Source organism: Mauremys mutica, chromosome 5, assembly GCF_020497125.1.
Source record: "Mauremys mutica isolate MM-2020 ecotype Southern chromosome 5, ASM2049712v1, whole genome shotgun sequence".
In the NCBI taxonomy this organism is placed as follows: Eukaryota; Metazoa; Chordata; order Testudines; family Geoemydidae; genus Mauremys; species Mauremys mutica.
The window spans coordinates 95,252,561-95,279,725 of record NC_059076.1 but is presented as its reverse complement, the minus strand read 5'-3'; the positions used below and the strand labels follow the sequence as shown (position 1 = coordinate 95,279,725).

At 39.7% G+C, this 27,165-nt stretch overlaps 1 protein-coding gene across 2 annotated transcripts in view; it reads right to left on the bottom strand.

Annotated features, from left to right (window-relative positions):
* NFXL1 (nuclear transcription factor, X-box binding like 1) overlaps nucleotides 1-27,165 on the bottom strand; it is an 88,439-nt gene that overhangs the window by 47,070 nt on the left and 14,204 nt on the right. For both annotated transcript variants that reach the window (XM_045018824.1, XM_045018825.1), the window contains 8 exons: nucleotides 20,472-20,650; nucleotides 20,085-20,246; nucleotides 19,828-19,928; nucleotides 19,034-19,148; nucleotides 18,477-18,601; nucleotides 15,486-15,608; nucleotides 11,980-12,070; nucleotides 2,268-2,388 (listed from right to left, as the gene is read on the bottom strand). In XM_045018824.1, the coding sequence (XP_044874759.1) occupies nucleotides 2,268-2,388; nucleotides 11,980-12,070; nucleotides 15,486-15,608; nucleotides 18,477-18,601; nucleotides 19,034-19,148; nucleotides 19,828-19,928; nucleotides 20,085-20,246; nucleotides 20,472-20,650 (1,017 nt within the window). The remainder of the gene's footprint in view (nucleotides 1-2,267; nucleotides 2,389-11,979; nucleotides 12,071-15,485; nucleotides 15,609-18,476; nucleotides 18,602-19,033; nucleotides 19,149-19,827; nucleotides 19,929-20,084; nucleotides 20,247-20,471; nucleotides 20,651-27,165) is intronic.

The window sequence follows — 27,165 nt, the reverse complement described above, 5'->3', positions numbered from 1 at the left end:
TCTATAATACTTCCCTCTGGCCAGATGGCATTCTGCCTCTTCCTCCAAGTAATTCCTCTTTTTCACCAGCAGTCTCTTCCTTCCTTTCCAGTTGTTCCAATTTACCTCATCACATGGTGGACCTTTCTTTTGCTACCCTTTTCTAGTTTCTGACCATGGATACCAGTCCCAGGATAGGACTTGCAGCAGGGTTCCCCCACACTCCAGCAGACTTGGTTCCTTCACAGAGACTGATCATCAGCTGACTTGAGTCTCAGATCATCTTAGCCCTTCAGACACAAAAGGTATTGTACTTTCACAAGTACCTTCTGATACAGTCTAGCAACTGGGCTGAGCAAGCAGGGACCAAGTGCACGCCTACTTTCAGAATCCCTCTCCTGGACATGGGCAGAGCATCACTTCTTGTCATTTCGGGAAGTCTATTTAGAGGGGACAATTGGAAGGGTAGTTCAGCTGACACCAACTGACAATCAGTGAATAGTATTTCAGTACCTTCAGCTTCAAGCAAATATGCTGCATCCTGGAATTTCAGTGATTGACTGTTGCAGAAAAAACTGATCTATCTTCCTTGCTCTCTGTACACTCAGGCCCTCATGCAAATATGTTAACTCTTTAGCCCAAAGTACTAGGTGAAGAGCCAAAATTCTGCTCCTCCGCAACCTTACTCTTCCACCTCTCCCCAGTGCTTAAGGTGGCAAAGCAGGACAAATAAGAGATAATATGGTTAGTCTCTTGGTGAGACAGACACCTCTGGTTTCAGGAGCTGATGAGCCTGCTGGCAGACTGGGTCAACCTTCAAATCACATCAAATTATCATTTTCCCACCCTGCCAAAATCTGCTTTTCCCAAACAGATAGACTTCACTTCCCAGATAAACAGGTTGACATTCTTTGTCTCATTCACAAGCATTCAGCGAGGTGTGGCAATTATTTTGAGAGCTGTCATAAATCCATCACCATCAGACAACCATCTTCCTTGCCCATGAGCAAGTAAAACACCAGTGTCACAAACTGGTTAAAGATCAGTTTGCTAGTCATAGCCACTCCCCAGACTGAGAGTTGAAGACCCCATTTCAAATGTGTTTAAGACAGCAGTGCAGTCTTCTCTACAAGTGGTAAAGTGCTGTCAATCTGGATCTGTCCATATCTGAGAATTGTTTCTTCAGACACAGTTCTTCACAGGGCAATAAGTTAAGACCTCTTCCATACGGTACGGCTAGTAAGTTTGTTGTGTGTCTGCAACTGTCCCTACCGCTGGAGTGAAAAAAGAGGGATGTACAAAAGAAAGTTACTCATTGGCAATTTCTTGTGTCACTGTCTCTCACATCCTACATCTCACACTCCTCCAATTAGAAGAGATGCTCCCTTATATACTTAAATCTCTTTCCTTCAGTTCTTTAACACTCCTGCAGAAAGACCCTTCCTAAGAAGGCAGGACTGGGACCTTATTTATAGTTTGACAGTTTCTTTGCCTCTTTGAGGTAGAGCCATGACACTCTATGTCCTTGACTGTTCCATAATGGTAGAAGAGGACTGAAAAAAATAACCGCAAGGAAATAAAATAATGTTAAAGGAAAACTAACTTCATAGTGAGACAGTCAATCTGAATCTTTCTAACAACTCAATAGAACCATTAAACCATTATTTAAATATATATGTACTTAATTGATTTTTTTCCTTGAACAAAGACAGCTGACTAAATTGTTTTTAGTCCTATGCCACACAAAAGTCTATGAAGCTATTAAGTTTAAAACGAGCACATCAATAAAATTTTCTATGGATTTCAGTGTGTGTTTTCCCCATCCCATACCTAAAGGCCACTGATTTCAGTGTATTTTTATATAAAGATTTTTTTTTAAATGCCAGCTCTTTTGGCAAATAAAAAGATTTCCATAGTGCAAGGTTTAAGCCGCTAAAACCATACTTCAATTGTAAAAATGAAAACAAGGCCTTTACGCCTCAACATTAACTATGTTGACTAGTTAAGAAGGAGAATTGTTGAGCTCCAAAGAGATGCAGTCCTCTGAGGACAGAAGAATAAGAGCCAGCCAACTAAAAGGGGAATCTGATTGCAAGAGACATTGATGCAATCACCTGGTGTAGCTGAGTATACAAATGACCCTGGGAAGACAATGGTCTTACATACCCCAAATCTGACATAATGCATCCTTCACAGAAATAGTAGCATGCAAGTATTTAGATGAATTCAAATTCAAGTCATCCAAAGAACTAGAAACCAATGTGCACGCATAAGTCTTCTGTACCAACCTGCATAGCTCTTTGCATTTTGGAGGCTTGGTGCTACGTTCTCTGCCACAGGGTACTTTGAGAACAGTTTTACTGCAATTGCACAACACATCTATTGCCTCCGGACATGGGTAGCAACTACCTAAAACAAATACATGAACAGAGTGATAGTCAAAATATCCCATTGCTTCTAAAAACAGTAATCACCACAATTCTGAATTTGGGAACCTTTTCGTACTAATCTGTCTACTCTGCACTGTCTGAAGAAAAAACTGATGTTACGCTTGCATCTCGATTCAAAGTTTCAAGAACCAATTTGAAGGGACTATTTCAGACTTTGAAACAAATATTAAGTTTGACTGTCCTCATATAACTACTATCCAAATAAGACAAGTTCAATTTGTAGATTTAAAATGCAAGGCAGTATTATCAATGCTAGACAAGTCACCCTGACCAAATGGCACTTACATAATGCTATTTATATTTCACAGACTCTTACGAATGTGAAGACAGATTATAGCCTTTCATCAATTTCTGAAAGGTCAACATAAAGAAAATCAGATTTCTGACATTTATAAGATGCCATTTTGCAGCTTTTATCATGCTTGACAAAAATGCAAATTTGTCGCTAACTGCACAGAGGCTGATAAAATGCACCTAATAAGTCTTCCTCCTTTTTAAATTATTCATATTAGGAAACACTAATACATATTTCAAAATTAAAAAGGTAAAGATCAGAGAAGGTTAAAATAACATTTTTAGACTCTTCCACTCATTTTATTTATCAAATACCAAATGTAAAATTTTATTGTGTGTGCCACTGCTGACATTAATTGCATTAGAAAGCAGACTCAGAGATAGAGCTATCTGTAACTCTATTTTCTTGTTAAGTTTATGAAAAAATGTATAGTTTGAAACCATTAATGAGGAATATAACTTTGAGACAGACAGGATTATCCACAATGGTATCTGAGATGCAATATTTCTAGAATCAGTACTCCTCTCACTGACAGCACAAACAGCCCAAAAAGGATATGCAAGTGTCCAGTTTTTAATAAGGTGTGAGAGTGTGCGCACACATTTTTTTAATCCTATATATATAAAAATGCAATTATGTTAATGAAATAAACACTAATGTACTGTACTACCAGAGTGTAACATGTATTTTTATAAAAAATTTAAAGCTCTATGGCAAGACTACATCTCAGACGCTGGATAATGTATGCACAAATTATTTAAATATTTGCATCAATGAGGACAACTACTGGCATTCCTAGAAAAATGGAAGGGGCAGATATGACATTTGACACATTTGGGGCTTTCCACATTTTGCATTCCTATGTTTAATACATACTTCAGAGGGTCATTCATATTTTCTGCCTACTTCTGTCACTTTTCAGCTGACAAATGCACCTTTACGTGAAGAACAGGAGACAGCCATTGTACATGCAAAAGATAGTCTGGAACTGCCTTATCAGCTATGCAGCAGCAGAAACAGACACACCCAAGTTAGTGATGAAAGGGACCAGTGCCATTTCCTTTGGGAAGGACATTTTTGCTAACTATCAACAAAAGAGGCCAGCGAACAGTACCATGCTAATGCACAAAAAGTACTTTGCCAGGGTTTGCAGCATTTTCTCATCTGTCTTGCACTCATTAAAATGGTGGTATTCCTGAGGTCAGTGCTCCTCCCTCTCTCAGTGCACAGAGCATCAAGAGCGTTAACCCTGCAGTTACTCTTGGATTCAGCACTACAATGTTTTTATAACTTAAAAGTGAAAATAAACATGGGTTAGAGGAGGAAGAACATCATGCATTAGGGGACAGTGTAAAAATGAAGCAAAGAAAGAACAAAATACTCATGAGGAATCACTCCTTGTTTAACACTACCTCTCGTCAGTGCTAGAAAACTAACCTGTTTAATAATTTGTTCCAGATCTTTCCAGGTCTCACAGGTCTATAATTTTCCAGGTCCTCTTTGTTCCCCTTTTTAAAGCTCTGTAGTATATTCGCCCTTCTCTAGTTCTCTAGGAATTCACCTGTTCTCCCTGAGTTCAAGATAATTGTTCACGTTTCCATTATTGCTTCAGCTAGTTCCTTAAGTACTGTAGGATCAATTTTATAAGGCTCTGCCTATTTAAATACATCCACCTTAACTAAATATTATTTAACCTATTATTCCCCCCTATTTTGACTTGCGTCCTTTCCCTTTGTTAATACATATTGTGTTAATTATCTGGTCACACTCTCAATTAACTTTTTTTGTTTGTTTTGGTTTTTTTTTTTTAGTGAAAACTGAAGCAAAACAGACATTCTGATATTTTTACTCTACAGTTATAATGTAATGATACTATGAAATAGCTTGCACTTGAATCATATTTTTGCATTAAACATGAAGGCCTGATTTTAAACCAAGTTATTTTCAACTGAAAACGTTCTAAACCATTTTATTATCCTTCTCTGCATCCTGAACTAACAGTTTTCTAACTACATGAATGTTATCTTGTTACCTTCAAACAAAAATGCATGGTTATGAGGCAAGAAATAAACAAAAGGCTGCTTAAAGTCTCCACACATTCCAAACCATAAATGAATGACCTCCTGTTCTTTATTCCCAACTCTCTTTGTTTATATTTCTATTTAACACTTTGAATAAGCCTGTGTTAAAACAATACAGTAATAAAGCTGGAAACAAGATGTAACACTCCAAAAGGTCTCAAAATATACATAGTATCAAAACAAAGCTTTCAATCTGAGACACAGAATAAGCTACAACAGCAACAGAGAAACCTACACAAATGATGCTAAAAGGAACAAGGTCCCGCATAAAGAAGCTATAAAATTAAAGTCTGGACAGCAAAGTGAGACCATAAATTTATTTCACAGACACTCAGGTTTATCATCTTTCAGCAAACATGATGGTCCCATCGCAGCCATTAATGCACCGCCTTATGTGCAAAGGAATGAATTAATTTAAGTAGTAATCTCACAACATTCCCTAATTCATAAATTAAAAGTAAACTACCAGTGTTTTAGCCATCCAGAGAACAATAAAACTTTAAGGCCAAACCTCATTTTATGACATTCCTGTAAAAATATAGGGAGATAAAAGGCTTTCTGTAATAAAGTAGGCCATTGTGGAAATATATATAGGGTGTGTGTGTGCGCGCGCGTGTGCGTGTGTTTATACTAACATTTAGAAGTTTGTGTATAAAATTTAGTGTATGCACATATATTAGTAAATCTAGATATGCTGTTTTAGCAATTACTAAGTTATAGCAAAGACATTATATTAAGATGTGACACTAGTGTGTTCATGGTGACTACAATACTATTTTCAAAAATCAGAAATTGCATATGAATTTTATACTTGCTTCACAGCACCTATAAATGATCAGATCTCAAAGTTTCGCTTCTGTCTCATGTGTTTTTCCCTGGGCATCCACGTACTATGCGATGACAGGCAGTAGAAAGTATAAAATGATAAAAACACCAATTGGAAAAAGTACAGAGAAGGGCAACAAAAATGATGAGGGGTACCGAACAGCTTCCATATTAGGAGAGATTAAAAAGACTGGGACTTTTCATCTTGAAAAAGAGAGGACTAAGAGCGGATAAGAAAGATCTATAAAATCATGACTGGTATGGAGAAAGTGAATAAAGAAGTGTTATTTACCCCTTCAAATAATACAAGAAGAAAAGAAATTAATAGGCAGCAGGTTTAAAACAAACAAAAGGAAGTACTTCTTTACACAACGTACAGTCAACCTGTGGATCTTGTTGCCAGGGGATGTTGTGAAGGCCAAAAGGGTAACTGCATTCAAAAAAAGAATTAGATAAGTTCATGTAGGATAAGAATGGCCGTACCAGGTCAGACCAAAGGTCCATCTAGCCCAGTATCTGTCTACCGACAGTGGCCAATGCCAGGTGCCCCAGAGGGAGTGAACCTAACAGGCAATGATCAAGTGATCTCTCTCCTGCCATCCATCTCCATCCTCTGACAAACAGAGGCTAGGGGCACCATTCCTTACCCATCCTGGCTAATAGCCATTTATGGACTTAACCACCATGAATTTATCCAGTTCCCTTTTAAATGCTGTTATAGTCTTACCTGAGGAGGTTGTGAAGGCTAGGGAGTTCCACAAGTTGACTGTGTGCTGCCTGAAGAAGAACTTCCCTTTATTTGTTTTAAACCTGCTGCCTATTAATTTCATTTGATGACCCCTAGTTCTTGTATTATGGGAATAAGTAAATAACTTTCCCTTATCCACTTTCTTCACATCACTCATGATTTTATATACCTCTATCATATCCCCCCTTAGTCTCCTCTTTTCCAAGCTGAAGAGTCCTAGCCTCTTTAATCTTTCCTCATATGGGACCCTCTCCAAACCCCTAATCATTTTAGTTGCCCTTTTCTGAACCTTTTCTAGTGCCAGTATATCTTTTTTGAGGTGAAGAGACCACATCTGTACACAGTATTCGAGGTGTGGGCGTACCATGGATTTATATAAGGGCAATAATATGTTCTCAGTCTTATTCTCTATCCCCTTTTTAATGATTCCTAACATCCTGTTTGCTTTTTTGACCACCTCTGCACACTGCGTGGACATCTTCAGAGAAGTGTCCACGATGACTCCAAGATCTTTTTCCTGATTCGTTGTAGCTAAATTAGCTAAATCATATTGTATGTATAGTTGGGGTTATTTTTTCCAATGTGCATTACTTTACATTTATCCACATTAAATTTAATTTGCCATTTTGTTACCCAATCACTTAATTTTGTGAGATCTTTTTGAAGTTCTTCACAGTCTGCTTTGGTCTTAACTATCTTGAGCAGTTTAGTATCATCTGCAAACTTTGCCACCTCACTGTTTACCCCTTTCTCCAGATCATTTATGAATAAGTTGAATAGGATTGGGCCTAGGGCTGACCCTTGGGGAACACCACTAGTTACCCCTCTCCATTCTGAGAATTTACCATTCATTCCTACCCTTTGATCCCTGTCTTTTAACCAGTTCTCAATCCATGAAAGGACCTTCCCTTTTATCCCATGACAGCTTAATTTATGTAACAGCCTTTGGTGAGGGACCTTATCAAAGGCTTTCTGGAAATCTAAGTATACTATGTCCACTGGATCCCCCTTGTTCACATGCATGTTGACCCCTTCAAAGAACTCTAATAGATTAGTAAGACACAATTCCCCTTTACAGAAACCATGTTGACTATTGCTCAACAGTTTATGTTTTTCTATGTGTCTGACAATTTTATTCTTAACTATTGTTTCGACTAATTTGCCTGGTACAGACGTTAGACTTACCGGTCTGTAATTGCCGGGATCACCTCTAGAACCCTTTTTAAATATTGGCATTACATTAGCTAACTTCCAGTCATTGGGTACCGAAGCCGATTTAAAGAACAGGCTACAAATCTTAGTTAATAGTTCCGCAACTTCACATTTGAGTTCTTTCAGAACTCTTGGGTGAATGCCACCTGGTCCCGGTGACTTGTTAATGTTGAGTTTATCAATTAATTCCAAAACCTCCTCTAGTGACACTTCAATCTGTGACAGTTCCTCAGATTTGTCACCTACAAAAGCCGGCTCAGGTTTGGGAAACTCCCTAACATCCTCAGCCGTGAAGACTGAAGCAAAGAATCCATTTAGTTTCTCCGCAATGACTTTATCGTCTTTAAGCGCTCCTTTTGTATCTCGATCATCAAGGGGCCCCACTGGTTGTTTAGCAGGCTTCCTGCATCTGATGTACTTAAAAACATTTTGTTGTTACCTTTAGAGTTTTTGGCTAGCCGTTCTTCAAACTCCTCTTTGGCTTTTCTTATTACACTCTTGCACTTAATTTGGCAGTGTTTATGCTCCTTTCTATTTGCCTCACTAGGATTTGACTTCCACTTTTTAAAGGAAATCTTTTTCTCTATCACTGCTTCTTTTACATGGTTGTTAAGCCACGGTGGCTCTTTAGTTCTTTTACTGTGTTTCTTAATTTGAGGTATACATTGAAGTTGGGCCTCTTTTATGGTGTCTTTAAAAAGAACCCACGCAGCTTGCAGGGATTTCACTTTAGTCACTGTACCTTTTAACTTCTGTTTAACTAACCCTCATTTTTGCATAGTCCCCCCTTTTGAAATTAAATGCCACAGTGTTGGGCTGTTGAGATGTTCTTCCCACCACAGGGATGTTGAATGCTACTGTATTATGGTCACTATTTCCAAGCGGTCCTGCTATCCTTACCTCTTGGATCAGCTCCTGCGCTCCACTCAGGATTAAATCTAGAGTTGCCTCTCCCCTTGTGGGTACCCGTACCAGCTGCTCCATGAAGCAGTCATTTAAAGTATCGAGAAATTTTATCTCTGCATTTCGTCCTGAAGTGAAATGTTCCCAGTCAATATGGGGATAATTGAAATCCCCCACTATTATTAGGTTCTTAATTTTGATAGCCTCTCTAATTTCCCTTAGCATTTCATCATCACTATTACTGTCCTGGTCAGGTGGTCGATAATAGATCCTTAATGTTAAATTTTTATTAGAGCATGAAATTTCTATCCATAGAGATTCTATGGAACATGTGGATTCGCGTAAGATTTTTACTTCATTTGAATCTACATTTTCTTTCACATATAGTGCCACTCCCCCGCCTGCACGACCTGTTCTGTCCTTCCGATATATTTTGTACCCTGGAATGATTGTGTCCCATTGATTGCTCTCAGTCCACCAGGTTTCTGTGATGCCTAGTATATCAATATCCTACTTTATCACAAGGCACTCTAGTTCACCCATCTTATTATTTAGACTTCTAGCATTCATGCACAAGCACTTTAACAACTTGTCCCTGTTTATTTGTCTGCCCTTTTCTGATGTGTCAGATTCTTTTTTATGTGACTGTTTATCATCTGTTCTGGCCCTTACATTATCCTCTTCCATCCTCTGCTCCTGACTATAACCTGGAGATTCTCTATCATCAGACTCTCCCCTAAGAGAAGTCTGTGTCCGATCCACATGCTCCTCTGCAGCAGTCGGCTTTCCCCCATCTCCTAGTTTAAAAACTGCTCTACAACCTTTTTAATGTTTAGTGCCAGCAGTCTGGTTCCACTTTGGTTTAGGTGGAGCCCATCTCTCCTGTATAGGCTCCCCCATCCCAAAAGTTTCCCCAGTTCCTAATGAACGTAAACCCCTCCTCTCTACTCCATCGTCTCAGCCATGCATTGAGACTCTGAAATTCTGCCTGCCTACCTGGCCCTGTGCGTGGAACTGGGAGCATTTCTGAGAATGCCACCATAGAGGTCCTGGACTTCAGTCTCTTCCCTAGCAGCCTAAATTTAGCTTCCAGGACATCTCTCCTACCCTTCCCTATGTCATTTGTACCTACATGTACCACGACCACCGGCTCCTCCCCAGCACTACACGTAAGTCTGTCTAGATGCCTCGAGAGATCCGCAACTTTCGCACCAGGCAGGCAAGTCACCATACAGTTCTCCCGGTCATCACAAACCCAGTTATCTACGTTTCTATTGATCGAATCTCCCATTCCTAACACCTGCCTTTTCCCAGCAACTGGAGTTCCCTCCCCAGGAGAGGTAACCTCAGGGCAAGAGGCAACCCCAGCACCATCTGGAAGGAGGGTCTCAACTATGGGAAGGTTTCCCTCTGCTCCCACTGACTGCTCTGCTTCCCTGGGCCTTTCATCCTGCTTAAACACTCAGGGGCTGTCTGACCAGAGGTGGGACAATTCTACAGTGTCCCGGAAAGCCCCATCAACATACCTCTCTGCCTCTCTTAGTTCCTCCAGTTCCGCCACCCTGGCTCCAAAGTCCGTACGTGGTCTCTGAGGGTCAGGAGCTCCTTGAACCGACTGCACACATACGCCACCCACCCACAGGGCAGGTAATCATACATGCTACACTCAGTGCAATAAACTGGATAGCCCCCACTCTGCTGCTGGGCTTCTGCCTGCATTGTCTCCTAGTTAATGAAAGGGTTGTTTACAGCAAGAAGTTTTGAATGTAGTTTGGTTTATAGATTTTAAGGGGACTAAAGGGGCACGGATAGACCCGACAAGGGACCCCCACTCTCTTCCCACTCCCCTGCCCAACTCCCTTGTGAAACTCCCTGTTAGCAGCCCCTGTTCGCAAAGCTCCCTGGTCGCTTGGATAGGTCCATCAATGGCTATTAGCCAGGATGGTCAGGGACTATTCCATGCTCTGGGTGTCTCTAAGGGCAGGTCTACACTACAACTTTATACTGGTGATGCTGTAGTATGTCTGGTGACGACACCCTAAGCTGACAGGAGAGAGATCTCTCATCAGCTTAATAACTCCACCTCCATGAGAGGCAGTAGCTATGTCAGAGGAAGAAATTCTCCTACCAGCAGTGCTGTCTACACGCAGAGTTAAGGTCAGTATCACTCAGGGTTGTAGATTTTGCCTACCCCTAAGCGATGTAGTTATACTGGAGTAAATATGTAGTGTAGACCGAGCCTAAGCCTTTGACTGCCAGAAGCTGGGAGTGGACAACAGGGGATGAACCACTCAATAAATAACTCTGTTCTGTTCATTTGAAGCATCTGGCACCAGCCACTGCTGGAAGGCAGGATGCTGGGCTAGATGGACCACTGGTCTGACCCACTATGGTCAGTCTCATGCTTCTTTATAACTGGGATCTGGGGCTGCTGAAGGGCACTTTTCTTAGGTTCCTTTGTCATGTGTTTAGTAACTAGTTTTAATTTTTTTACTAACCAGTAAAACACCAAAACACTCCTCTTCTATCCAAAAAAAAAAAATATAGCACAGCATTTCTCAACCCATGCGTCAGGAACCAAAATGGGGTAACCAGAATGTTTCAAAGGGTCATGTTGCAGCTCCTGTACCATGTGGCTGGCTGGGCTTGCCTCCCTGCTCCGGGCATTGGAATCTCTGGGAATCCAAGCGCCACTCACATTTAGCCTAGCTGTCATGACGACAGGAGTCCAGATAAGCCAAATTTTAGTGAGTAGCTCCGCCACCTTATGAGCCAGATCACAACTCCACTCTCACAAATTTGGTCCAGTCAGGAGGACAGGGCCAAACCAGAGAAGCACTGCAATCCCGCAGGTTGCAATGTCTGGAGCAGAGAGCCAAGCCCAGCCAGCCCCACAGCACAGGAGCTGTAGGAGCCGCCACTGTGAGGTGAGTGCTGGGCGGAACCCAACCCCCATTGGGGGGCAGGATCCAACCAAAGCAACCCCCAGGCCTCCGCCCCCCAGACTATTTACTGATTCACAGCAAGCCATAAACATTTACAAATGGGTCATGAGCCCCAAAAGGTTGAGAACCACTGCATATTCTGTTTTAGAAACCACCAAACATGACCACATGAACAATATGTAGATTGTAACTAGGCCTCACACACTGCATATTCAATAAACACAGTTACTTTGAAAGAAAAATTAACCTACAAAAGACCAAAACAGTTATTACGATAGGTATTCCCTCTCGATGGACCTCTGTCAAACAAAAAAGTTACCAGGTAAGAAACCCTGAGACTTGACTGTCATTCTGCAACATGAAAGGATCCAAATACCAGTTCCTTACCTGTCCCTACCCAAAGAGGCAGACAGACATCCAGGAAAGGAAGACAATTCTTCTAGGCAGTATGGTTGAAAAAAAATCTCATTCTAGTGCCATCAGAAACAATATTCCAACAAAAAGGCATCAATACAACTGGTATTTTTCAGCATAGTCTTACCTCTGTGGCAAACCGAAGGACACTTGTGATTTCTACATCCTAAAGTCCGTCCGCAGAGTTGATCACAAGGTGGACAGTTTCCAGAACAACACTATAAAATAAAAACAAACATTCCACAGAACTGGCTGTTTTAGAATTTCCAATGTATGTCGTCTTCTTTCGATGCCATTCATATGAGACAGTAGAAGTACAGAAACTGAGCGCTTGTAATAAAAAATACACTAGAAAGTGTCATTTCAATACATTAGCAAGATATAGACCTTCTAATAAAAAAAGCCCACACCTATTCAGATGAATATCTAGAATACTTTTGCACATGGCTGACTTGTGAAGTCATTTTAGACTGAACTACTGTACAGTTTGAATGATCATGATGGTCATTAGCCTGGGTCTGGCCCAGCACTCTTCAAGTTCTGTTTTTCACCATCTCTGTTCCTGCAGCATAGGAATAACTGCTTACATGCTTCAAGGATCTGTGGTCCATTCATTGTGCTTATTCTCAAGTGTGTAATACTATCTATTTTGCTCAGTACAGATGTATCAAGCAGAACAAGTGAATGGACTCCAGGGCAGGAGACAGCAATTCCTCCCCCTTGCACCTGGGAAAGAGAACTAAAGAAAGAAGGGATAGGGGATTAGCAAAGGAGCTTGGGCTTTTTTTGTTTTTGTTCAACTGAAAGATGGCAACTCTTTGTTCTCTTCACTGTACCATAATTCTTAAAATGCTTTAAGACTGTGCCAGTCAAAACTAAAAACCAACAGTTTTCTTTACTTCAGTGTGACAAATTCAAAGTTTTAAAAAGTAAATCAATTACTTTTTTTTTTTTTTTACATTTTGTCTGACAGATCTCTTTTTAATTGGGCTCAAATACCCAAATGTGTAATTGGTATACATTATCTGTGCCATGTTCTCCCACCCACATCAGCTTAAAAAATGTCAATACTAAAATACCTCTTCTATTTCTGAAATATCTACTTGTAAGATTTAGAGGCTAACTAGTCAAAAGTTAGAGAAAGGGCCCAAAGGAACTGGAACTCCTGCTAACTACAACATTTACTCTGTTCTTCATCTTTAAAGAAAGAAGAGAATTATTAGGTCACCTAGTCTACCTCACTGCAAATTCAAGACTGCTCTTTACAATACATTTACTTGTGTTTTGTCTAGTCTAGTTTTTAAAACTGAACTGCAGAGCTGAAAAATGTCTGTACCTTCGTCATTTATTTATGATGCATATAGATAATCTTACATTTTTTCTTTTACTTTGAGGGATGAAGGGTTGTCTGTCTTTTACATTAGAAGTAAAGACTCAGCATCTCATCTCCCTTTTGTTGGGAGAACGAAGGAAGGGGAAGGCTGCAGCTCACATGACAACTTTTTGTGACATCATTATTCAGGTCCTTCAAGAAAAGGAGGAATTAGCCCCTGATATTTCCAGTGTTAGAAAAAAGTTTTGAAGTGTCTGAGGCAGCCTTTGTATAGCATAAAGTAGCAGTGCAGACAGTACTTTTGCTCAGCAGAGCATGTTTAAAATAAGTGTGCTGGAAATAAAGACAAACTCCAGTGTATAGACTCTTCGAGTCAGAAACTCCACCTTCCTATGTTTGTCTAACACCTCACAGATCCTGGATACTACACTACCACTAATAAGACTGCTGAAAAGAATCCCATAAACCAAAATCAAGCCAGAAATTCACCCATACAACTCAAAACAGAGTCAGTCTGGCATTTTAGTTAAAAATGACTGGTTGGGTCACTGAGATGGCCTACCAGTTGTCCTCAGAAAGCTACCAAAAAGGGAGAAAATAAAGACTGCTTCTTCTCCTCCTAATATCCTATGGCTCACTTACTGCATTCAAGGACATTCTTAAGGAGGACAAACAACAAATAATGAACAGGAAGATACAAATTTCAGACCCCTTACAGCCTTCCTCAGGTTCCACTTATGTATTTTGCTCTTTCCAATGATACAATGGAATAGTTATATACTTATTTGCAGCAGTCAAATCTTTAAAGAGAGTCAGTTCCCATTTGGGCTGAGGTGTTTGCCTTGGCATATGGAGGAACATTGGGAGTTTTAATTATAATAATGAAATAAGCAATAATCAGGCAAAACGCTACCTGGAGCCTCTTGGCTGACTTAGTGCTCTCTCTACATACAAAACTGGAAATTATGTTTCTATGCATATTTAATTTGGCCTCATAGATCTACATATAGCACATGTAAGAGGAGAATTATGAGAAAAGGATGGCCTAACTGATTTTTATAACCAAATTCTAGTACAGCCGCTTAGTGCTGCACCCACATACTCTGAACACAAACGTCAGGAGCAATGAATCTCTCTAATGGATGATTTGATGTATAAGTGTGTTCCAACTGCAACAATAATTGTATTTGGGAGTTTTCATGTCTAAGTTTACTAGCTATGAAATTATTTCAGAGTTGAGCACAGACTAAAACTTCTACAGCAAATTTTTGTGGTAATGATCCCACATGAGCATACTATTCTTTTAACTCATACTGTAGATTTTTTCTATTGTGAAACTTTCCATTACATGAATCACACAAACTGTATAAAAATAAAATTCTCTGAATGATCTCTGACAATTTTATTAGTAATGTGTACCTAGCCCACCAGTATTAAAAACTGTAAGAAAACCAGCACCTTGGTATAGAATTAAACATGTTCTGTACCTACTAGCATTACACAGAAGAGCTGATACAAAAGAAAAGAAAAATCATTAAATGTTCTGTACACATTCACTACACACACCTCATTCTTTTCAGACATGAGTTCTTTTATGTTAACAAAAGGAATACAGCTGGGTTAAGGTTTTGCTAGGCTGTCACCCTGTTCTTTAATAGGCAAGGAGGCTTGTCGGGGGGCGGAAGAGGAGAGAGAAGAGATTATTTCTATTAACGTTTAGATGGAGATTTTCAAAGTCACAAAGGGTAGTTTAGGCACTGAAGTCCCAAAGAAAGCAAAAGCTGATCTACTTGGCGAGTAGCTCCCTTAAAACTGTCTGAGCTGAAAAATCCACTAGGTACCCTCTAAAAGGAACTTGTCAACAGATTAGCTCCTCAGATCAGCAAGAGACACTTTCTGCAAAGGCTATAGATGTTCTGAGACTTTTGAACAACTTGACTGTCAATTCAAACCTTCAAAAACATATGTCGAAATAGCAGGGGAAAGCTATTTCGGGAAAAATTGAGATAGTTAATATCAAAATATATTCCCAGCAACATAGTTTAAGCAACCTCTATTCTTCAGTTTTGGAATTTGCCACAGAATCTACTCTATGTGGCAGATTCTGAGTTTTAAGTATTAATTAGCTAGCCCTTACAGTTGAAAGAAAGCCTTCCAAATGTGAAACAAAAGGCATGTTGATGCAATGCTACATTTGTACAAGAAGAATATAAAATTGGACCAAAAACTGAAAAAGAGCCAAATTTAGAACTTTATGATTGCTGTGTAAGTGTATTGTTAATACATATTTTAACACTCACCTTTCTCTTACATTGGTGCTTCTGGCAATCACGAATTTTAGTACACTTTGTCTCACAGAGATACGGTTTATGACACGGCATGCATTTAGTATGCTTTCCACAACGACACTGCTTTTCAACTTCCTGGGGGGGATGACGACACATTATAGTTGGAAGCTAAAGAGTTTTCTACTAAGAACCATAAGGCAAACTGACCAACTTTATTACAGTATCATCCAGAGACCATACTGTGTTAGGCACTATACAAACATATGAGGACATTGTCCCTGCTCTGCACAGCTTACAATCCAAGCTTACAAGTTTATTTGACTCTCTTTCCAACTACCATATGTTAGCTAGTATCCCACAGGCATTGTACCTGAGATTATCTGAAGGCAATAATGGAAAGAGGATGGGGAGTAACCTTAAAGATCAATTGAGAGAGCATTCCATGCATAAAAGGACAGAGTGGAAGATGTACAAGATGCTTACTAATGAGCAAGTGAGGTTGCCATTACTGGCAGAGTGAAGAACACAGAAGAGTAGCCCAATAAGAATGAACAAGTATGAAGGGGCAGAGTTATGAAAGGCCAGGAAGATGACAATTTTTTCTGCATAAGTAAAACAATAATTGGAAAAAATTCCCTTCCACCCCAGCACCCAAACAGAGGATACAGTCCCAACACATTCTTTCCTGATGCCATGTCTTTTAAACTTAATTCAAGGAATGCAGTTCAACATAATCTATGACTAAGAGCCAGAACTGAATATTCTTTAAAAACCACAATGGGGGCCGTATGGTCTCTAGTTCAGCAAAATGCCATGCACAGACTATGGCACTGAGCTCAATATACAAATCACTTCCATGCTCTCTGCTGGAATGCTGTACACAGAGCAAGAGAGTAAATTAGTACTGTGGAATGCCCTCAACCAGGGGCGGCTCTAGCAATTTCGCCTCCCCAAGCACGGCGGCACGCCGCGGGGGGCGCTCTGGCTGTCGCCGGTCCCACGGCTCCGGTGGACCTCCTGCAGACATGCCTGCGGAGGGTCCGCTGGTCCCGCGGCTCTGGTGGAGCATCCACAGGCATGCCTGTGGGAGGTCCACCGGAGCCGCGGGACCAGCGGACCCTCCGCAGGCACGCCTGCAGGAGGTCCACCGGAGCCACCTGCCGCCCTCCCGGCGACAGGCAGAACGCCCCCCGCGGCATGCCGCCCCAAGCGCGCGCTTGGCGCGCTGGGGTCTGGAGCCGGCCCTGCCCTCAACTGATGTTGCTTCTGGTCTAGCAGAAGCACCATCAACTGGCTCTGAATGAGCCATGTCTAATTTGCCTTATCATAGACAGGAGAGTTGTTGGGAAGGCACACCTTCAATGGCAAGTTGGAGGGAAACCTCCTTCCAAATCACCAAAAAGTGTTTTCAAGCCAACTTATCACTGGCATTTTAAACAGCACCACAGAACTCCAGGTTGCACCAAATATAAAAGGGGCAACGAACATACATCTTAGGTACTTATATAGCCTCCATTACTATAGTATCTGAGCACCTCACAATCTGTTAATGTATTCATCCTCACAACCTTCCAGGGTAATACTGTACTATTATCCACAATTTACAGATAGGGAATTGAGGCAGACAGACTAAGTGACTTGCACAAAGTCTGTGGTGGAGCAGGGAACTGAACCTGGGTCCCTAGGACCCAGGCCAATGCCCTAATCACTGGATAGTCCTTCCTCTCAGTCATATTAATTTAAAACATTTAAAAAAACACAAGCTATTCATAATTGGTAAATACAATTTTTTTTATTAACCTTTGTCATTTATGCAGTTTTTTTTCCTTCACATTTAACTCAGCTTGGACTACATAAATAAGAAGTTACTTTGATTTCTAAATTCTCATGTCTTGGGAAAAATGTTATTTGGGTTAACACCCTAACAGGGAATGCTTAAAAAAAGAATTCAACACTGGAAACTTACAAAAAAATAAAGCCTTTTTGCCACTGTCATAACTATAAAGGGAAAGGAACAGACCTCCTGTGTACAATACTATAAAATCCCTCCTGGCCAGAGACACCAAAATCCTTTTACCTGGCTGACACCTGACCCAAAGGACCAATAAGGGACAAGATACTTTCAAATCTTGGTGGGGGGAAGGCTTTTGTTTGTGTGCTCTTTATTTTGGGGTTGTTCGTACTTTTTGCTAAGAGGATTTACCTCTGTTTGCTGTAATTTTGAACCTAAGGCTAGAGGGGGTTCCTCTGGGGCTCTATGAATCCAATTACCCTGTAAAATTATTTTCCATCCTGATTTTACAGAGATGATTTTTAACCATATTTACCTTTCCTTCTTTAATTAAAAGCCTTCTTTATAAGAACCTGATTGATTTTTCCTTGTTTTAAGATCCAAGGGGATTGGATCTGGACTCACCAGAAATTGGTTGGGGAAAGGAAGGGGAATGGTTAAATTCTCCTTGTGTTAAGATCTAAGGGGTTGGATCGGTGTTCACCAGGAACTTGGTGAAGAAGTCTCAAGTCTATCCAGGGAAGGGAGTTAGTATTTGGGAGTGGGTGGCAGCAAAACCAAATCTAAGCTGGTAATTCAGTTTAGGGGTTTCACATGCAGGTCCTCATATCTGTACTCTAAAGTCCAGAGTGGTGAAGGAACCTTGACAGCAGCCCACATATTTTAAATTTTGGTCTAAAAATAGTTCTCAGCATCACTTCAGCAATGTTAGTGGCCTATTCATAGTGCTACAGTGGATGATGTGCATTACCCACACAGTACTTCCAATTAAATTTGCTCAACTACCAGTTAAAACTTGCCTTTAACATGACCTTTAGTAACTGGTTAGGTACCACACAAGCGTAATGCATTTTTCTGAACACATTTACCCAAAGAATCTGGTCTTAGACGGGTGCTTTTAGTGACAGATATGCCAGCTTCTTAGGAGGCAAAACCTTTAGTTGAATTACCAAGTATTTAAAAGCTACATGTTGGAAGAGATTAAAACTAACCTGTCTACAAATTTCACAGGGACCTCGATGACAACGCTGCGAACACCTATGGATTCCACATTCAAGAACTTTGTCACAACTATCTCCACAAGTAGGTACATCTTCCGTACAAGGCAAAAACAACACTAAATAAAAGAAAAAGATAGCACGTGTACTAAAGAAAAAACACACAAAGAAACATCTAGCTATACAGTTGACAATTTGACCTGTATTTTCTAGCTTCACCCTCTCATTTTTAAAGACACTCTACAGAAATTATACCAATTTATTGAATTAAGTTAGCACCTCTCATAAAATCATAGTTAAATTAAGTCAATATCAAACTTGTAAAGAATCAAACAAGAAAGTTATATAAAACTTGCAGCTTTCATTGCTTATTGGAACCTGCTAAGTAACTGCACTGCGGAAGTAAGCCTTTGACAAACACTACTGAAAAAAAGGTTTATAAACCTGAGCTACAACAGTCTCCTGTAAATTCATGCTACCTGGGACATGTTTGAATATTTGAAGTCTATTTCAGCAAATAAATGTGCCTCAATGAGAGAAAAATTCCTTACTTGATTTCCCACATGGACAGGGTCTTTTCCCAGATCGAGGACATTCTCCACAGGGACCAGAGTGACAAACTTGTTCACATGTGTGATTACCACAAGGCAAAGTTCTCCCACACACCTTAAAGAAAAAAATAAAACTACAATAACTGAACAGCTGACAGTGAGCAATTTAACAAGATAAAAGGACGCAAAATCCAATGGGACTGTGAAGGAGAAGGGAGATTTTCCTGAGCTTTGAAAGTATACTTAAGCTACAAATTAAAATCAGAGGTTATGCGCTGTCTCATGAGAGCACTCATGTTTTGCTTTCCCTCAATTTAAGATTTTTACAATCTACAGTCTCAGTTGTAGCTCTGAGCCACAAATATTGAATCATTCTTAGAAAACTGATTAAGCTTTTCATAGTTGCTACTAGTAAATAAGCGACGCTCTAGAGCACATAGTAAGCTGTGTTTCATACTTTTTAAGATGGCAACAGAAGTTTTACTCTCAAAAGAATCTAAAAGTTACTCAAAATGATGGGAACTGAAAGTAAAGTTTACTACTGTCATAAGCAAGCAGAATTCCAATATAGTCAACAAAGCTGTGAATACTAATGTCAGAAGTGAATTGGACCCATGTAAATGTATCTTGTCTTCAAATGACCGCAGCCTAGATTTGCGTGTGTATGTTTAAAAACACGTACCTTAAAAAACAAAAAACCCTCTTAACAGGTAACTTTTTAAAATTTTCCAGTATAGTAAGTAGCCCATTTTCTTAAGATAAAGATAATCTAAAAAAGCACTTCTGAAACATACCTGCTCACACTGCCAAAATGGACTTGCACAAAGTCTTTCTGCTATTTGTCTACCACAGACACACCTTTGTTTACTGACTCGTGGGCAAGACTGACAATTTCCTAAAAATAAGTGATTAATATAGATTTAATTGTGAGGTGACAGAGGGAGAAGAATTACAATCATTTTTTCCTTTTAATTAGTTCATACAGGCAACTTTCAACTCTTAATAACTGATGCAAAACTACTCTCTGAACAGTTTAGAAGATCAGGTCTACCTGGGTGACAAGGGTTCTCACAATTGTGCTGTCCACATGGCAGTTTTCGACCACATGGCAGCTGACATGACCATTCTTTGGTACTGCACCTTCGCGGCACTGGTTTAGCCTTCTTACAGTAACAGGCTATTGCGACCATCTTTGGGCAAGGAGGACAAGGACCTGAGAACGGTTAAAAGGAAACAATAACATTAACATTTCATCGCTAGCTCCATAACTCATTTTATTCTCCTTTCATTAGTGTTCAGTAACTTTTAATAATGAAATTTCCCACAAATATTCACTCTCTCCTATTGATTAAAGTTTTAAGTCCAGTGTCATAATTGATTTTAAGCATGATAGTTTTCTGATTGTGAACAATTAATCAATAGCATAAAAGGGACTTACCCGGGTGACAGAGCAGTAGGCACTTATGCCCACATGGAGGTTTAAATTCCCTCTCACATACTTGGCCACATGAGTGAGGTACCAGCCATGGGTCCAACTCTGGATCTTCTACCTTCCCACAGTAGCAGTAGTATCTAGTGGGAGTTTCAGATCGTTTGTACTCAAACCTACATTTTGGACTGACAGGCAAGAAAAGAAAAACGGACAGTTTTACTAATTCTGTTTGGCAAAGCAACACAGACGTTATCAATGACAGATTTTTGTCCACCCTGGAAAAAAGCTGTAGGATTTTTTTTTTTAAAAAAGGCGATAAAAAAAAAATCTAAATAAAATGATTGTATTTTGATATTTAAATAATTTGTTTAAAAAAATAAAGCTGTTCAAAAGAAAATCTAAATTTAATATAAAATGTGTTAAGGCTTAAATTTGTAATCTTTTAAACCATTTAAATAAAAAATATGATGAATCTACTAGCTTCAATCAGAAACTTTATATAGAAAAACAGCCTTTAACTCAAAGAAAGTATCGGAGAAAAAACACATCTAGCTTTTGAGGTCAAGCTTTACAAATATGACACAACAGGTCAGCCTAAGTAACTTAGGAGCCTATCTCATTTCAGGAATTTACAGTCCAGTCACTTCTACTTAGGCATATTTGAAAATCTTCCCAGGCTAAACAGAAATAATCAGTTTTATTAATGGAAGAGTGATAAAGTATAGTCAGTAAATTATTTAGTTGTAAATGTGAAATATATTTTGATAAGCATATGTATCCAAAACATTTAAGGTTTTGTTTAATAAAAATAAATGTTATATGCTGTTGTGTGTTTAATTAAATTCCAGTTACCACCCTAATACTGCTTGATACAAATCAAGACCCAAAAGTTAATAAAGCAATATTACATACCAAAATGTACAATTAAAAATCTGAAAATATTAAGTAATGTAACTGCTTAAATAGATGCATCTAGTTATAGTGTACCCTCCTAGGTAGCAAAAAGATGTTTGAAATATAGTGTAAAGGCTCTATTTAACTGTAAATCAACATACTGACCTATTGAGGTCCCTTCCAGTCCTACCCTTCTACGATTCTATGTTTTAATGGTCATGTTAACCAATGAGAATACATCTTTCTTTAGAAGATAATTGAAGTACAAATGGAAAAGCTGATTAAAATCAATTATTCAAATTGAGGCTAATCGCCGATTTAAAATCAATCCACACTGCTTTTTTGCAATTGTTTTAGTTAATAATGATATACGGTTAGTTAAATTTATAATACCTCAGGGTGGCTGCTACATAGTAGTTTTAAATGCATAATCTCACTATGACAAATTCTTCAGGCCCCCAGCTCCACAATACCTTTTCCAAGAACAATTGTAAATTTGAGAGCATTTAGTATAGCAAACCTTTGCTATACTATTTAGTATAGCAAACCTTTAGAATAATATTTTACACCTCAAGGAATATCCAAATACTACAATTTTATTCCAAAACAGTCCCTGTAACAAAATTACTTCCTCTGCATAGGACCAAAAACAGTGACATTAAAAACTGGGAACTCTTACTGGATTAGACTCTTAAGATATGCAAATCAAAACCTATACATTAAAAATATAGGTCTACAAGAGATTTCAAGTTATAGTAGCCTAACAGCTGGGACTTGCTATAGTCAGTCCTTGAAAAGTATCAGTAGACTTAGGGACCAATGACAATTCACAACCGCAAGGGCTATAAATAAATGTAACAGGTGGTATAAGAGTATAAAGATCATATAATTCTGATTACTACCTTGCTTGTTTCTCCTCCCTTTTCCAAATGGTATATATAATGTCCTGCCTCTTTAAATGGTGGGCACTCTGTACTCAGAACAAAGCTTCACTTCTGTTATCAAAATAATGAAAGTCCCCACAGCAGACAGTTGTGTTTAAAATCAGTTCCCTCTTTGTCTAGCTCCTTCACTGCTCGGTCCAAATATAACACTGGCAACAAGGATCTTCTAACCCACGAGTGTCCAGTGCTCCCACTGACTGCCCAAGAAGGAAAAAAAGCAAATAAAGAAAGTTTTCCTGTGGAAGAAAGTGTCCAGGAGGGCACAAAGTCCAATAGGAGAGAAGAGAAACATTGATGAATTAGGCAAAAACCGTGAAACATAGGTAATGTGCCTCAAACAATCTGAGCAATTTGTAGTTTATAATTCCACTCTAGAAGGACGAGTTTCAATATTGCTGATAGTAATGGGTCTGAAGGCATACAGATTGTTTCTTCAGTAATTGTGGCCTTTCTGGGCATAATTGGAGACAAGAAGTCACACAGCAAACATTTCTCTCCTGCCCCATTGATGATAGCAGAATGATATTGGGTCCATCAAGGAAGCGGAGAGCCAGTAGTACAGTTCATTGCTGCTCTAAAAAAAAATTTTTTTTATCTAAGTACTGTTGTACAGACAAACATTAAGTTATGCCCTATGTGACCAATCTGTCTCTGGACTACGCAATGATCAGATCTGAAAGAAGTTACTGACTGTATCAGCGCTAGCATTCAAGGCTGTTGATGTAGCTATTGCCATGGAAACTGCAGAGAAGGAGTCTCTGAAATGTAAGGCGAACCAAGAAATACACCCCCTAAATTGGCGAGTCAGAGGACCACAAAATGTACGGAATTTCCATGTGGCCATCATATGCAAACTATATACACTGAGAATTGCTAGGCACATCAGGTCATTTGCAGGAAGTGCCAGAAGAAGAGACACATTGTCATGACCTATCACATAATTCAACGACCAGCAACTCAGAGTAACCATCCATCCATCCAAGAAGAGACCTATGAAGACTGAACCTAAGGCCACGTTTACACTTACCGGGACGGTCGACGCGGCGAGTTCGACTGCTCGGAGTTCGAACTATCGCGTCTGATCTAGACGCGATAGTTCGAACCCCGGAAGCGCTAGTTCGAACTCCGGTACTCCACCGCGGCAGGAGGAGTTGCCGGAGTCGACCTTCGAGCCGCGGAGTTCGCTTCCGCGGCGTCTGGACGGGTAAGTAAGTCGAACTAGGGTAGTTCGAATTCAGCTACGTTATTCACGTAGCTGAATTCGCGTACCCTAGTTCGACCCCCGAGCTTAGTGTAGACCAGGGCTATGAAAAGACGGAAGTCAGAAATTAATGTGGAAAAAGACAAAGCTCTAGTGACATTCAGCAAGTCCTAGAACTGCACATTATCAGAACCTGAAGTAAGAGATGGCTCCTGGGTTACACCCTTGACTGAGGGAGTTCCTACAAATATGGAGCTTGATACTGGAGTGGCTGTCTCAAAAGATTTAAGAGATTTAAGGAGAAAAGTTAATTCCAAAAAGGGAGACTCCAGGTGAAAGTTCAACAAAATATACAAGGGTAACAATTGATTGTCCATGACTGAAGGAAAGTATCCATGATTATTTGGCAGAACTTGGCTTGAGAAGCTGAACTGTATCAAACTAATCACAAAACACCTTGAAACCTTCAAGAAATACTGTACAATCACTCCAAAGTTTTTGAAAAAGGGCTTGGACAAATAAGCAACCCGTCAGTGAAGCTCACTGTTAAATCTGACATACAGTCAAAATATTGCAAGCCCAGAGTTGTGCCTTATGCTCTGAAGCCTCCAGTGCAAGCTGATGTGGACTATCTTGTCACTAGTTTCACACAGTCAGTGGCCTACACCCATTCTACCAGTGATCAGGAAGGATGGCTCCGTCCGAATTTGTGGAGATTTCCAAGTGAATCCAATTTTATGTGCAAACCAGTATCCACTACCTCCTATTGAAGATTTGTTTGCTACTATTAGCAGTGTTTCAGTAAATTGGATTGCTTGATGCATACCTACAAATAGAGAGTGATCTGGTATCTTGCAAATATCCCACAACACGTGAAAAAGCTTATTTTGCCATATCAGGTTACCTTTTGGTGCCACATAGGCACTTGTGCTGTTGCAGAAAGCTACAGATGAGATTCTGAAGGGACTGAATGGAGTTCAATGCTATTTGGACAACATCCTCATTACTGAAGGGATCAAGAGGATCCTCTTCAAAATTTGGATACTGTTTTGCAACATTTTGAAGACTATGAACTGAGAGAACATCAAGACAAAAGTGAGTTTTTCAAACCTTCAGTTGAATACCCTGGACATATAATTGATGCCACGGGCTTAAAAGAGCATGTCACAGTTCCATTCATTCTTAGGACTGCTTAACTACTATCGTAAATTTCTGCCTAATGTGGCAAGAGTGTTGGCACCTTTATATTAACTGCTACGAGAAAAATAAAAAGGAAATGGACTAGAGAATGTGATTGTGCATTTAATGAACCAAAGAAACTGCAATGGCTGTCTGTCAACATAACTTAGGTTGATTTAATTTTGTAGTGTAGCCTTGCCCTAAGACTAATATTTTACTAGCACAAAGACCACATCATTCAAACCTTTCTTTTCCCCCCATAACAACTAACTGCTCAATCACTTATGAACTATTGCCAATATCTTAATGGTTCACCATGGTCAAGTGATACCAAAGTCAGGAAATTCAGTTAACTCACATTTCAGCCATAAGGCTTTACATCTTAAAAATAAAAAAGCTATTCTTTGGTTCAAAGAACTAATATAGTAGGTAACTGCACACAGACAAATGAGAAAGCCTTTTACGTATATAGAATTAAGCAGTTGAATAACTGTAGCCATTGTGCATTTATTCAAATGTGTAGATAGGTATACTCAGTTTAACTATCCTGACAGGTAATATACTGCTCTCTGACAATACATTGTTTCCATTTAAACATAATTGTTTTTCAACTAACTTCCATGCACACCCCCAGCAACTCCCAGCGTTTTTCACTGGCAGTTATGCCTATGCCAAGTCTGAATTTTAAAAACAAGTTAATTCACATGACTTAGGCAATATGGTTACAGTTGCCTAGTGCTGCCTCAAACTCTTCCCATATGGATGGTAGCTAAATGTAAGCCACTAAAACCCAGAAAAAGTAGAGTTAAGATAAAGAAATTAAACGTTTGAAAACTTGGAAATAAAGAATTAATGTAACCCATTCACATCCCTTTCCAGCAACCATAACTCTACCCTCCCTAGAGCTGGCAGTACTACTAATTATGGCTCTGCACCGTCTGTTTCATAATAAGCAGACAAATTACTAACAGTGCCATTTCTACTGGGTCCCAAAAGGATTGTATTCCATTATTTACCTGCATGCACTCCAAAAGCCTTTCAACACAATAGACATAACCATACCAAATGGTGGAGGGATTAGTTGCAGCAAGTTGCCAAAATTGACACTGCCAGATATGGCAAGTGCCTCAAGGGATCGAGAATCCTTTGTTTCTGCACAGAGTTATGGAAGTTCTCCAAACAGAGAACCAGAATGGTGTAGTCTTGCCAATGAGATTTTTAGCAGCCTGGTAGCACACACAACAGAGCACCTCAGTTCTCACTTGAATTATGTGAATGTTTCTCTCTCATGAGTATGGAAAGTGGTTGAGTACAGGCCAGGCACAGCTAACTCATGTTTGCTAAGCTTGACTCAAACATAATTTTTGCTTTAGTGAACAGGCTGTAACTGTTTCTATTACAGTATTCATGGACCACATTCCCACTGTACTCCGTATTAATGGCACTTTTCATCAACAGATCTCAAAGTGCTTCACAATCTTGTCTGAAGAGGGCCATGTCTGTCAGGGGAGAGCTGGCGGGTCCTTCAAAGAGGGTAGTGTTAAGACTAACAGCTATGGGGGTGGCATTACAAAATTAAGGTACTTCCTGGGTTTCAAGAAGTTTGAGTTTGCATTACCTTAACACTGCATTTCCTGCTTCTCAGGAGACTTAAACATTTAGCTACCCTCCAACGTTCTGGAAGAGTGCAAAGCAGCACTAGGCAGCCCTATCTCTACATTACATTTTTGTTTTCCTCTCCCCCCACAGTGCATTTCTTTAGGGGTTTTGGTTTTTTAAGGGTCTGAAGGTGGCTGGGGCTGAAATACCTGCCCTGCAACCTGGGGAAAATCCCCACACCCAGTTAGAAGAAGCCTTTTAGCAAGGCACTAGAGTTCTGGAGCCTGTGGATGTTAGGGTCTTGGACATTTTGGGGTGCCAGTGATTCCTGTGGAATGGGGCAGACGCAGTTAAGGAGTGAGGCAACCTCTACCTTGGATAACATTGTTCTGTGTCACCAGAAAGGGAGCTACTCTTCAATGAGCTATGGACACTTCAATACACTCACATACAAGTTAGTAGGTACTAAATATAATGGCGGTTTTGTGTTTCAAATATGTTTTAGAGCAGTGTATTTCAACCCGTGGGACTAAGTCTAAAGGGGTCTGCGAAAGGCTGTCATTACCACAGAACAGTGGTTTTCAACGTGGGGTCCGCAGACTATACTTAAAATTTCCAAAGAGGTCCACACCTCCATTTGAAAATTTTTAGGGGCCTGCAAATTAAAACAATGGTCTTTCAACCTTTTTTCGACTAGAGCATAACAAAAACTCTCCTTTCCTCTTATTCTTACAAAATGAGGAAAAATCTATCAAGCAGAATTTTATCAAACTTTTAAGGCAAAATATCTGTACTTAGAAGAAGTCAAAAATGTCAGTGAAAAGGTCACTTGAAATAAAACACTAATTTGTAGTAGAGGAGGCACTGTCAGCCTATGCAACAG